Consider the following 12461-nt stretch of genomic DNA (forward strand, 5'->3'; position numbering starts at 1 on the left):
AAAAAATATAAAAACATAAATATAAAAATGAGTTATTCCTAATCCCACTACTTAGAATTAAGTATTTTTATAATTTTGATACTTTCTTTTGGTTTGGTTTGTTTATAAAATTGAGGACATCTAAGAAGCAGAGAGAGGGAGGGAGAGAGAGATGCAAGTGCTGGAAAGAAAATATTTTATACAACTAGAGGATGAATCCAGGAGACTCAGTATTTAACTAATTGGATGGAATTCTAGAAAACTAGAACAAAAAATAAAGGGGAGAGGAAATTTTAAAGGATTAGTATCAAAATTTCCCAGAACTCTGTCTCTGTCTAAATGTTTTTTTCAAATTTGTAAAAAGGGGGGTAGGAGAGCCTGGGTTGCTCAGTTGGTTAAGTGTCCAAATTTGGCTCAGGTCGTGACCTCATGGCTCATGAGTTCAAGCCCTGAGTGGGGCTCTATGCTGACAGCTCGGAGCCTGGAGCCTGCTTTGGATTCTGTGTCTCCCTCTCTCTCTGTCCCTCCCCGATTCATCCTCTGTCTCTCTCAAAAATAAACATTAAAAAAATTTTTTAAAGAAAATGTCCCAGAACTGAGGATTCTCGCTAAGATACATGTTTACATGACTCTGAAAATTCCATATGCAGGTGACAAGATCTTAGAACCTTCCAGAGGAAAGGCAGGTCACCTGCAAGGCTCTGGATGAGTCACACTGCACTTCTCAGTGGCTTTGTTAGAAACTAGAAGAAAGTAGAGCAGTGTCTTCAGCTTGCTTCCATGTGAGGGAGAGAATAAAACGTTGTAGATGCGGCAGATCTCATGGTACTGGCCTTCGGCACCCTGCTTCTCCGAAGCTGCCAGAAGACGTTGGAAAGAATCAGAGGTCGGCTCAGAGAAACAAGCAAATGACACATTTATTAAGTCTAGGGAAAACGAAAGGCTCCATCCTAAAAGGAAATGGAAGCATAATGTATCATTTGGCCCCACAAGGAACACTGACAACGACTTTAGCCGAAAATAGGTTCCAGCTATAATGGGGAGTGTGAGGGATAGAGAAGGGTGTGCCTGACAGCAGAACCTCCGTCTGCCATGATAAATACGTAGTATAGAGTGGAAAACTCAAGAGATAGCTTTTGGGGGTGCCTCCTCAGTCTTGGGGTCATGAGTTCAAGCCCCACATTGGGCATAGAGATTACTTCAAAATAAACAAACATTAAAAAAGAGAGCATTAAAGCATAATATTTGGAAATCTGGGGACAGATGATCAAAAGAAGAGCCAAGAGTGGAGAGGTGCTTCTGAGGAGTGGAACTCACCGGGAGGCACGCAGCGGGGACTGCTGTTTGTCTTTGTAAGCCTGGAGGTGCACTGGACTTACAAAGCCAAGCATGTGCAACACGCTGATTAAGAGGAAGATCTTTATTTTTTAAAAGGGTATGAGGAGAGCCAGAACACACAGCTGTGCCCTGCCGGTGCCGGAGTGAAGGAGAAGGGCAGCTTGGTGGCCAACTGTCCGGGACTCTGCCACCTCCCAGACGAAGGGAGGCAGAGCACACCCCCACCCCCCACCCTGTGCTGTGCACATGTGCGCCGGGGGCTTGCCTCTGGCTTCCTGCCGCCCAGACCTGTTAGACGGGGCCCTGGACTCGTGCACACACGCATCCAAGTGAGCAGGTGTGTCTGTGGAAACGTTTGTCCACCTTGGGGTTTTCTAGGTAGACGGTCACAAAGTGTGCAGGTGTCAGCAGTTTTACTTCTTTTTTGTCACATATTTCCTATCTTGCATTAATGAAATGCCCAGATCTTGCAGTAGAGTGTTGAAGAAGAGTACTGAAAACAGACATTCTTGCCTCATTTCTTATCTTAGGGGAAATAATAGATCTTTCATTTTATCCCCAGATACCTGTTATCAGTTTAATAGAAGTGTCTTACTAGTCCTGGTTTACTAAGAGGCTTTTTTTTAAATCATGAAGCAATGTTGAAGTTTCTTTTTTTTTAAATTTTTTTAATAGTTTATTTATTTTTGAGATAGAGACAGAGCATGAGTGGGGGAGGGGCAGAGAGAGAGGGAGACGATCTGAAGCAGGCTCTCGCTCTGAGCTGTCAGCACAGAATCTGACGTGGGGCTTGAACCTGCCAACCCCGAGATCATGACCTGAGCTGAAGTAGGATGCTTAACCGACTGAGCCACCCAGGAGCCCTTGTTGAAGTTTCTTAAACGCCTTTCTTTTTGAGTTTGTTGAAATGACAACATGTTTTGGAAACATTTTTAAAGCTGGATTTAAGGGCTAGCCGCAGACGCTGGCAGCACCCTCGCCCCCTCGCGCCGCCGGCTCCCTGGCGCGCCTGATGAGGAAATGGGCCCATTCCGTTCATTGCAGGAGAATCTACTTTCCCATTAAAATATACTTTACAAATGGGTAAAGTGGGTAATTAAGGATCACTAAAAAGTTAACATCATTAATCAGCATGAGGAGAAGGAGCAAACCGCTTACCCGCGCGGGAAAAACAAATCACGCGGCAAGTCCTCGGTAGTAAAGACTGCTCGCGCCCCTCGGGGGCGCCTGGCCCGTCCCGTCCCCTGTCTGCGGTTCTGCGAGTCGGTTGATCCCCGAGGCTCACTCGACCTCGGGTGCGGCTTGCCCTTCTGTCAGCGCGGACTCGCCGGTCGTCCTTGCGGGGTCCGCGGCCGCTGACACTGGACTTACAAAGCCAAGCATGTGCCCGGGTTCCAGTAACCGGTTAGGACCTTCTCTTAACTAGGAATGAGTCCAAACAACAGTTAGCTTTACAAAGAGAAAAAATCCCTTGAAATAGAGTGGCAGTGTGAGCTAAGAGGGCGGGGCTTACGGTGGCTCTCACGTGACTTCCGCCCGTTGCTCTGTGACAGCAGCTGAGCCAGTTCTGGTACAGTCCGGACACAGCCTTGCGCCTGGCGGAGGAGGCCGTTGCCGCCGCTGGAGCACGCGGCAGGTAAGGTCCAGGGTGTGCTCCTCTTTCGACTTCTGGTCTAAACTACTCGAAATGTCCTTCCAGAACGAGCAGCGGTTTGTAAGAAGTGGGGAGCAAGGCTCTGGTTCGTGGTTTGCAGAGCATGAGGAATTAAGAACTGCTCTCCTGCTGAGGTTAGGAACAGTCAGAAAACGATTCATTGTAAGGTGTCCTGCCTCTTCAACATTTTCTAACCTGTTTTTTACCTTTATACGCCTAAAGTTTGTTTTCCTCTTAAAAAACCAAATCTCTCTCTCTCTCTCTCTCAAAAACAAAAAAAATTAATCTTTTTAAAATGTTTTTATTTTTGAGAGAGCACATGCGCACATGATCTGGGGAGGGGCGGGGAGAGACAGGATCTGTATCAGGCTCTGCGCTGTCAGCCTGCAGAGCCCAATGACATGAGGCTCGAACTCATGAACCTGAGCTGCAGTCGGTTGCTTACCCAGCTGAGCCACCCAGGGGCCCCTAAACGAAGAAAAATCTTAATGTTTTACTTTTGAAGTTTTAAGAAGACAAGTCTTCTTTCAGTTTTTAGCAAAATTTTCACATGCATATAAAGTAAAATAAATGATCCTTCAAGGCTTGTTCAGAAAAGATACCCATTGTTATCTACCCCTCCCCCCATTCACTCCCCTCCCCTTTCCTGGCCCTTTCAGGGCCTGTGTTTTACAACCATATTGCTAAGTCCATGTGATGTTGGCACTTCCTGACCTGTCACTTTAGTCATTATTTCTTGACTTGTCACTCTGGAGCAGGAGGATTTGGTGCTCTCTCATGCTCCGTGACCACCACAGTGTGCGTGTTTCTTGTCCACACTCATGATAGGTTTATCCTAATTTTGGTTAGAATAGGGTTTATATTATGCCAACATAAATGTTCTGCACAGTCGAACCTTATGCTTTTCCTTTTCTCTATAATTTTCATTTTTCTGAAGAAAATAATTCTCTTCCTTTTTTTTGTATGTCTATGTCCGTTTACAAATTAACTCTGACTCTCCTCCAGTTGTGTGACTCTCCTGTCCGTGAATTCAGACATGTTTCTACTCTGTGAAAGAAGCTACACCTGGGCTTTGTGAGCTGCTCTTATCTGGACTCCTGATTTCTGGCTTTGCTGCAGGTCTTACTTACCTTGGTGTCTCCCTTCACCATCATGCCTCAGAGCCCTGCTCCCTCTCCTCTGTTCTGGATTCCTGTTTCCTGTGCCCTGGTTCATAGTTTACGGCCTTGTTTTAGTTGGCACGTCCTTCCATAGCTTCCACAGAAAAGGTGGCGTGGGAGGGAAGTGGTTAAACCTCTCATGTCTACAAATACTTTTATTCTGTCCTTCTTCTTGATGGTGGGAGTTTTGTTGGGTATCTGCTCCAGGTTTCGAGGGCATTGCTTCACTGTTTCCATAGGTGCCATCGAGAACCCGGCGCAATTCTGGTTTCTCATCAGAAACCTGGGTGTTTCCGTACCCGCGCACTCCAAGCTTCGGGCTTTCTCTCCGTCCTAGTTGCCATTATGTCTTGCTGTGGTGCTTCCATCCCCTGAACTGGGTGGGGAGCCCTTTCGTTCTTTTAACTCGGGCCCTTCAGTTTGGGGAAGTTTTCTGTCCCTGTTGCAGAGGGGCAGACACCTAGAGACTTGGGATCGGGAAGAGAATCCCGGGAAGGAATTTCTTCAATAGACCTTTCAATGAACCCTCCTGTTTTCAGCCCCACCTTCACCCCCGCTTCTTGGGTTACCTGGTGCTGAGCTCCCAGAGCCTTTGAGGAGGCTCGGGTGTAGACCAGGGTGCTTCTCAGCTTACCTATGATGCCAGTTTGGAATTTGGCCTTTTTGGGTCCACTGACCAAATACCAGCCATCCATTCACTTTTCTGCTTTTTTTTAAATTTAGTTTGTTTATTTATTTTGAGAGAGAGAGAATCCCAACAGACTCGGCACTGTCAGTGCAGAACATAATGTAGGGCTCAAACTCACGAACTGTGAGGTCATGACAGGAGGCGAAGTCTGACACTTAACCGACTGAGTCACCCAGGAGCCCCTGCTTTTCTGCTTCTTAAGGAGTTTTTGTTTTGTTGGTTGGTTGGTTTTTGTGGGGTTTGTTTGTTTTGGTCTCTTGAGTTCTCTTTGCTCTTGGCAGTTTATGCTTAAACAACGAAACAAAACCATTTTATTCATGTTTTATTTAGGAGGCTTTCATGAGCAAATCTAAACGCACGTGTTGTCTCTGCCATCTTAAACTGGAAGGCCTAAGGTTTTGTTTTGTTTTGTTTTTGCTGCTCTTTTTCTCTTAACATTATATATAGACGCTTATTGGGTTCTTCTTAATGACCGTATTTACACATATTTTCTTTTTTTCCATTAATATAAGGGCTTTGGAAGAAATTTTTTATTTTTCTGAAAAGCATCTTCAGTATTTTTAGGAGCTCTGTCATAACATGAATAGTAATAGTAGCATTTATGGAGCGCTTACTGTGTGCCCTCTCCACTGTGTGCGTGCTGTCCGGGGACATCCTGGTTAATCCTCCATCATACTCCCCATTGTAAAGAGAGACCCAGGTCCCCAAGATCTCATCTCCTCTGGAAGGTCACCTGCCGCTGCACAATAAACAACATTGTCTCCCCCAAGTTCATTGCCATTCCGCTCACAGTCCCTCTCTCTTGCACCTCAGACCACTTTCCCTTTGCCCAAAGTACATACTCTGGAATTTCATGCTGCGGGTCTGCTGGTGACAAACTCTCGGGTCTTGTTTGTCTGAAACTGTCTGTATTTCACCCTCTTTCTTGGAAGATAATTGCATTGTATGTCTAAGCCTGGGTCGCTGCGTTTACCTTGGAGCACAGTGAGGACATCCCTCCACATCCTCTGCCCCTCTCTGCTCACCAGAGCTCCAGCAGCAGCCTCGACTGGGGGCCCTGCTGGCCCTTGTCTCCCTGGGCTGGGACATGCATGTTCCCCAGCGAAGCATGTTTGTCATCACTGGGGTGTATCAGGTCCCTGGGGCTGAGAAGCCTTGTAGCTGGCCTCGGGGACCCAGCCAGTCCGAGAGACGTGGTCTCTGCTCCACATGGCATCTTGTGGTTTTAAAGCAGCTTGTCTGCACTGCGACTGAATTTTAAGGTATCTTTGCAGAAAACTGGAGCTACTGAAGTAGTCATTTGGGGGGTTTCTTCCTAGATTATGAATATTACAAAGTAACTTCAGGGGCGCCTGGGTGGCTCAGTTGTTGAACGTCTGACTTCAGCTCAGGTCATGATCTTACAGTTCATGAGTTTGAGCCCCACATCAGGCTCTCTGCTGTCAGTGTGGAGGCTGCTTTGGATCCTCTGTGCCCCCCCGCCTCTGGAATTACCCCCACCTTCCTCAAAAATAAATACTTTAAAAAAAATAAAATTAAAAAAAAGGAACTTCAGAACAACTAATTTGAGACTAAAAGTATTTGAAATAAATGTTAAAATGAGGACCAGCATGAAAATAACTCATAACCGGATTCCTTAAAAGTGAGCTGTATAGTTTCCTCTTGAAATTTACTGCCTTTTCATTAGCTTGCACTCTGATTTCCTTTGAAGATCTGAACACAGGGCCCGATGTTTTTTTTAGTGAAGTAGTTGTTATTTAATATCATGAGCTCTCCATAAAAGTTCTTCCATAAATGGGTTCCTTGTGTTTTCTAGAATTGCCTGTGTGAGTGCCCCCAGTGTTTACCAGAAACTGCGGGAGCTACACAGACAAGACTGTTCCGTGTACATCTTTGAATACGACCGAAGATTTGCTATATACGGAGAGGAGTTTATCTTCTATGACTACAACAATCCATTGGATTTACCGGAACAAATTGCTGCGCACAGTTTTGACATCGTAATAGCAGACCCCCCCTATCTCTCCGAGGAATGTCTCAGAAAAATGTCAGAAACCATCAAGTATCTGACTCAGGGCAAGATTCTGCTGTGCACAGGTAGGCGCCCCATTGCAAGGCTCGCAGACATGGGCCAGGAGGTATTCCGGCCTTACATTCCAGGCGTAGGAAGGGATCTTAGAACTCCCATCCTGAATCCTCCACTCACTGTGTGACCTCAAACCAGTTACATAACCGGTCTCCGGGCCAGCTTTCCTTATCTGTAAACCGGGGCTGGTAACAGTACCCTCCTTTCAGCATTACTGGAATTAAGTGACACGACACACACAGGGTGTGGTCTGGCACACAGAGAGTGTGCTGTGAGTGTTATTTTTACTCATCCTCTTCAGGAATAGTAGCAGTGTTTGATCCAGCCTCTACACGTGATGAGAGAGAAATGTGGAATTGATAACAAATCACCCGAGGTTACAGAGCTACACAGTGGACTAAATTGCTCTAACCAGCAGAAGAGGTTTCTTACTGGTGAGAGCGATGTACTTTCTTAAGCTGGACATAAGAGGGTCGGCGGAGAACTAGAAGGTTAACTCATGATCTGTCTACTCGGGGTGGCCGGCATCCAGGCCCCTGGGGTCCCCTCCAGCTCCCAGGACCCCTTAGGCTGGGCCTCGCCAGGAGCAGAGCTGCAGGGAGTCTCTTTGCCCTGGAGCTGGGGATTGTCAGAAAGGTGCCTCTGGGTGTCACAAGTACTATTTACTTCAGGCGTATTGATTCACTAGGTGCTTGCTGGCCATTTGTGCCAGGTGCCAGGCAGGGGCCCTGACTTCATGGAGCCTACCTTTCAGTTTTAGCAGATAGGTTAACAAATGTAACAGAACAGACAGAAGAGATGAATGACCAATTCTGGTAAGTGTAGTGCAACATCAGAGAGGGCCGGGCAGGCACTGAGAGCCATGAGGGATGTCCTTCAGATCAGGCAGGGGCTCTTGGAGGAGCATTCCAGGGGAGGCCTCAAGGAGTGGCCCCCAGGGCCTGGGAGCGCCTGGGAGCCCCCGGGAGTTTTCCTCCCATCCTGGTTCTTGGAGGGATTCGGAGAGCGCTGCCCCAAATCGCATGCAGCCGGCACAGCTTGAGTTCGGGGAAGGCGCCAGAGGGGCCGCCATTGGCCACCACTGTTGGGACTTTCATTTAAAGCCGTCAGTCCCCAGCTGACAGGATCCAGTCTGCCTAAAGAAGTGCACTTTCACTTTGTGCAGAAAGGGATTTAGGGCCTGACTGGAAGCAGGCCCCTCGAGGGTGTGTCCAGCCCGGAGTCAGGACAGTATGGCAGTGAGAAGGAGGTGAGGAGTGGAATCAAGATCCACTTGGAGCTGAAGGCGGAAGAGCTCGCTGCACTCAGAGCGCCGAGGGAAGGGGCGAGTCCAGGGCAAACCCTGGTGCCTGTCCTCATGAGCTGTGACAGCATTTGCTGCAGTGGGTGTCTGGGAGAGTGCCCAGAGCCGCCCGGGGCTATGTCCACAGGGGTGGGACACAGGACCAATCAGCCAGAAGCTGGTGTGAATGAACGGGTTTGCAGAATTAGGTATTACTGAGAGATGGATTCTCAGAACTGGAAAACACTAGTTCTTAGTCATTATTTTTACTTTCCTTACATTACTTCATGGAATATAACTTTATTTCTGAATTTCTAAGTGTCTCAGTTTTGCAGAGATGGGAAAACTTTTTTAAATAAAAAAGGAAGGGTGCCCGGGTGGCTCAGTCGCTTAAGTGACCAACTCTTGATTTCGGCTCAGCTCATGATCTCATGTCATGGGATCGAGCCCCAAGTCAGGTTCTGTGCTGAGCTGAGTGTGGAGACTGTTTGGGATTCTCTTTCTCTGTCCCTCCCGCCCCCCCCCACCCCCGCCCACTGGTGCATGCGTACACTCTCTCTCTGTCTCAAAATAAAAAAACCCAAAACTTTAAAAAGCAAAAAAATAAAAAGGAATAAAGTAGGTGATTTGCAAATGTGTTGAAGAAAGTGAAAAAGGATGTAAAGAATTGACCTTCCCCATATTTATTGAGTGATCTCATTACCTCACGTACTCTAGTCTAGAACCCCTCACCACCTGTCATTGGTACTTCAGGCTTAAGTTCACTTCTGTTCCCTTCAGGTGCCGTCATGGAAGAAGAGGCAGCGAAACTTCTTGGCGTGAAGATGTGCAAGTTTGTTCCCACACACACCCGGACCTTGGGGAATGAGTTCCGCTGTTACGTGAATTATGATTCTGGGCTGGACCGTGAGATGTCAGTGTAGATAGTAATAGAACACGGTAAAGGATCCCGGGTGACATTTCTCTCTTACTCTTTCCTTGGTAGATTGAAAAGCTGTAACCTTGTCCTCTCCCTGCAGAATGGGGGGTGGCCCTGGCCTGACTTTCTAAGTAAAGAACACAACACCTCACATGACGTCCTAGTTGTGGACGTCTCTGGAGCTCAGATGCTTCTGCCAAAGAGAGGGTGTGGAATTGTAGTGGGAGGGAATCTTAGAACCTGTCTAAAATCTCCTCTCCTCACCGAAGAACAGGTAAAAACCCGAGTATAGACAGCCAGTGGCTTGCCCAAGGCCTGGATTAGGACCCAGGCCTCTGCCTTGGCCGTCTGCCCCCTTCCAGCAGGCCCATTCTAGCTCTGCCCACTGGGCTGCTGATTCTTCGCAGCAGCTTTTTTGAGTTTCGTAGGACTTGTGAAGGGCCATCATCTGGTCCCACCCATGAAGGGGACAGCGCTTACCTCTGTGAAAGAAGTGGATAACTCTTGGAACTAGTATTGATTGATAATCCTTGGAACTAGAGCCTTCTGGATTTTTCCTCCTCATCCCTTTTCCTGGAGGGAGGACAGGAACAGCTCAGGTGCTGCACACTCTGCCCCCTGCATGCTCCGCCCCGTGCACCTTCAGCTAAAACTGCATCAGCTGCTCCAAGTGGCTTGAGATGCCGAAAGTGCCACCAGCAAACCAAACACTACAGCAAAAAGGAGGTGAGAAGTCCACCGGCCTCTGTGCTAGTTCAGAAACTACTCACCATGCGTCCACATCGCAGAACATTTTCTTCCGACACCTGCGGCTTGGGTAGATTTCAAGGGCCTTGTGCTGAGTGAAAAAAGGTAGTCCCCAAAGGTCACCTAATGCGTTTCTGTTTATATCACAACACTCCTGAATGGAGAACAGACTGGTGGTTGGCAGAGGATAAGATGGGGGTCAGGCAATGGGTGTGACCCTAAAAGGGAGATTCATGGAACCCTTCTGCATCTTGACCGTGCAGTGTCACACGCAACACACATGCACAGGTGCATGCACCACTGCTGAACTCGGAGTAAGGTCTGTGGGTGGCAGCAGTACCCGGTCCCTGGCTGTGATTCTGCATTTATGGAAGACGTCACCGCCCTGGAGAACTGGGTAAAGGATGCATGAGACCGCGCTGTAGTAAGTTTGCAATTTCCTGTGAATCTAGAATCATTTCAAAATAAAAACTTAAAAAAAAAAAATTAACCCCTGTGGGAAAATAACTCTTTCCCACCTCGTGTGAATCGCTTTGCCATCAAAACGTGATAGGCAGTGATGTGTGTCACTGGCAGGCAGAGCTGTATTTTTTCTGACAGTTTTCCAGACATTAGTGCTCTGGCCGCCCAGGCCCCGGAGTGGAGCAGTGGACTGGCAGCGGATATGCAGGGGGAGTGAGAAATAAACATTTGCTCTCAGAAACCAGAGACCGCAGGGTGGCCCCTCACTGGAGCAAGCCGCAGCCTGGCCTAGGCAGCCTTGAGCTCGGGAGGAGTGGGGGGCTTGCTCTGGTCTGTTACGTTTCAGTCTTCTGTTGTCCTACTTTGGGGTCATTTTTAATTTACTTTAAAAAAAAATCACTTGTGTTCTTATGAGACATATTTTTATCTGTGTGTGGCACGTGACGTATTCAATAAATGGTCTGTAAAAAATAACCCCTACCTTATTTCCTCATGAGTCAGTTTACTAAAAATTACCTAAGCCACTAACAAATTTTAGTAACAAATCATGTATAGAAATGTAATGTGTAACTTAGGAATTGCGGGTACAGAGCAGCCTAGAAATACAGAATATTAGTTTTCCTGTAAGTCTAGCATTCAGATGAGGAAGAGAAACCTTATTTTTTCATGGAGGGAAGGGGAAGGAAGGGGGCAGAGCTTACCGCATTAAACGTTTAATTCCATTGCTGTCTAATCGGCAGCCAACATGTGCTCTCCTGCCGCAGGCCCCGTGTGTGCTGTCAGCATCAGCAAGCCCTGTTCACACGTGATCTCTTCTGGGTTTCACAGAGGCCTGCGTCTTGCCCTCTGCCACCTTCAGAAACGTGCAACAAGGCCACTGTGCTGTCTGGCCGCCACCTGGCGACACTTGGGGCAACAGGAGCAGAGAGTGGTGGAGGGAAGGCAGGTGCACACTGCGTAGCAGCCTCGAAGTAAGCTTCCCGAACTCTCGGGAGGCACCTTGCCTCCTACACTGACCGCAGCACTTCAGAAACTGTTTAGTATTTTAAGAGACATTTTCATAAAGTCCTTTGCTAATTCAAAGATTTGCACTGAGCCACAAATTAACCATAGTAAAAGTGGAAAGAGAGGATGATCCCCTCTTGCTGACAACTACTACTACTACTACTACTACTACTCAGCCGTGAGTTTGGGGGTGACGGGGAGCCCAGACAACTGGAACAAGTGAAATGCCAGAATCGCTTTTCAAACCCCATTTCCAACGGGAACGTCATGCTCTCCCCTTCCTTTCTCAGCAGGAGCTGGTGGCTAAGAAGGACCCCTTTCTCCCCTCAGCCTTGCTAAAAGACATGCTGTAAACAGAAGTCTGGGTGATTGGCCCCTGCAGGTGGAACTGCTGGCATGTGTGTTTTGATTGCTATTCCCAAATCTGTTTTTCTAAAACAAGCACACAGTAGAAATACTGCCGGTTGGAAAAAATCTTCAAGGTATGGCCATTCCAAGGGTGACCACAAAGCTCTTCAGATAAAATAACTTGAAGGAAATGTAGGTGCTGTGGCACATTTTGGAGAGGAGGAAGAAGCTATGAAAGTCCCACTGCAAAGGGCTGTGGCTTCATGGAGCCCAGGATTGTGACGTGCCCACATTGACCCAAGGCCCGCGGTGAACTGTAGGTAATATCAATGTCCTTGAGACTTGTGGCAGCAGAATTTCTCTAGCCAGCAAATTTCCCTAACTGATAAAAACACAGTAGTAACCTCTCACTGCTCAAAAAAAAAAAACCTTTAGTCCAAGAACAAAATGCTGTCCAATAAACTCTTGTTATTCACTGACATACTATCTCCCTACCTCCCATCGCCATCCTTGTGCTCCAACATATTTTTCCCCCAAATTTTAATTCCCATCAGTTAACATTCTATCTAGTGCACCATATTCTATGTGGTCGCTGCTGCCAAGTGATATTTTGTGAACTTTTATACAGAAAGTCATTTTAATGACCCATACTTAACTAAAGCAATAAACATAAGGAGGAAGAACAGCTTGGTATATTTTAAAACATGGTCATCTTATTTTTAAATTTTTATTATTTTGAGAGTGTGCATATGCACGTGCTTGGGGGGGCGGGGGGCAGAGAATCCCAAGCAGG

The 12461-nt window shown here is 47.2% G+C and overlaps 1 protein-coding gene across 2 annotated transcripts in view; it reads left to right on the forward strand.

The window, feature by feature from the left end:
• EEF1AKMT1 (EEF1A lysine methyltransferase 1) overlaps positions 1-10789 on the forward strand; it is a 19889-nt gene extending 9100 nt beyond the window's left edge. Inside the window, exons 3-5 of one of the 2 annotated variants that reach the window (XM_029936985.1) lie at positions 2871-2953; positions 6636-6916; positions 8968-10789. In XM_029936985.1, coding sequence (XP_029792845.1) covers positions 2871-2953; positions 6636-6916; positions 8968-9110 — 507 coding nt within the window. In that variant the 3' untranslated portion in view covers positions 9111-10789. The remainder of the gene's footprint in view (positions 1-2870; positions 2954-6635; positions 6917-8967) is intronic. The other variant, XM_029936986.1, reaches the window with a different exon arrangement.
• The last annotated feature ends 1672 nt before the right edge of the window (positions 10790-12461 follow it).

Source organism: Suricata suricatta, chromosome 4 (genome assembly GCF_006229205.1).
Source record: "Suricata suricatta isolate VVHF042 chromosome 4, meerkat_22Aug2017_6uvM2_HiC, whole genome shotgun sequence".
Classification (NCBI taxonomy): Eukaryota; Metazoa; Chordata; class Mammalia; order Carnivora; family Herpestidae; genus Suricata; species Suricata suricatta.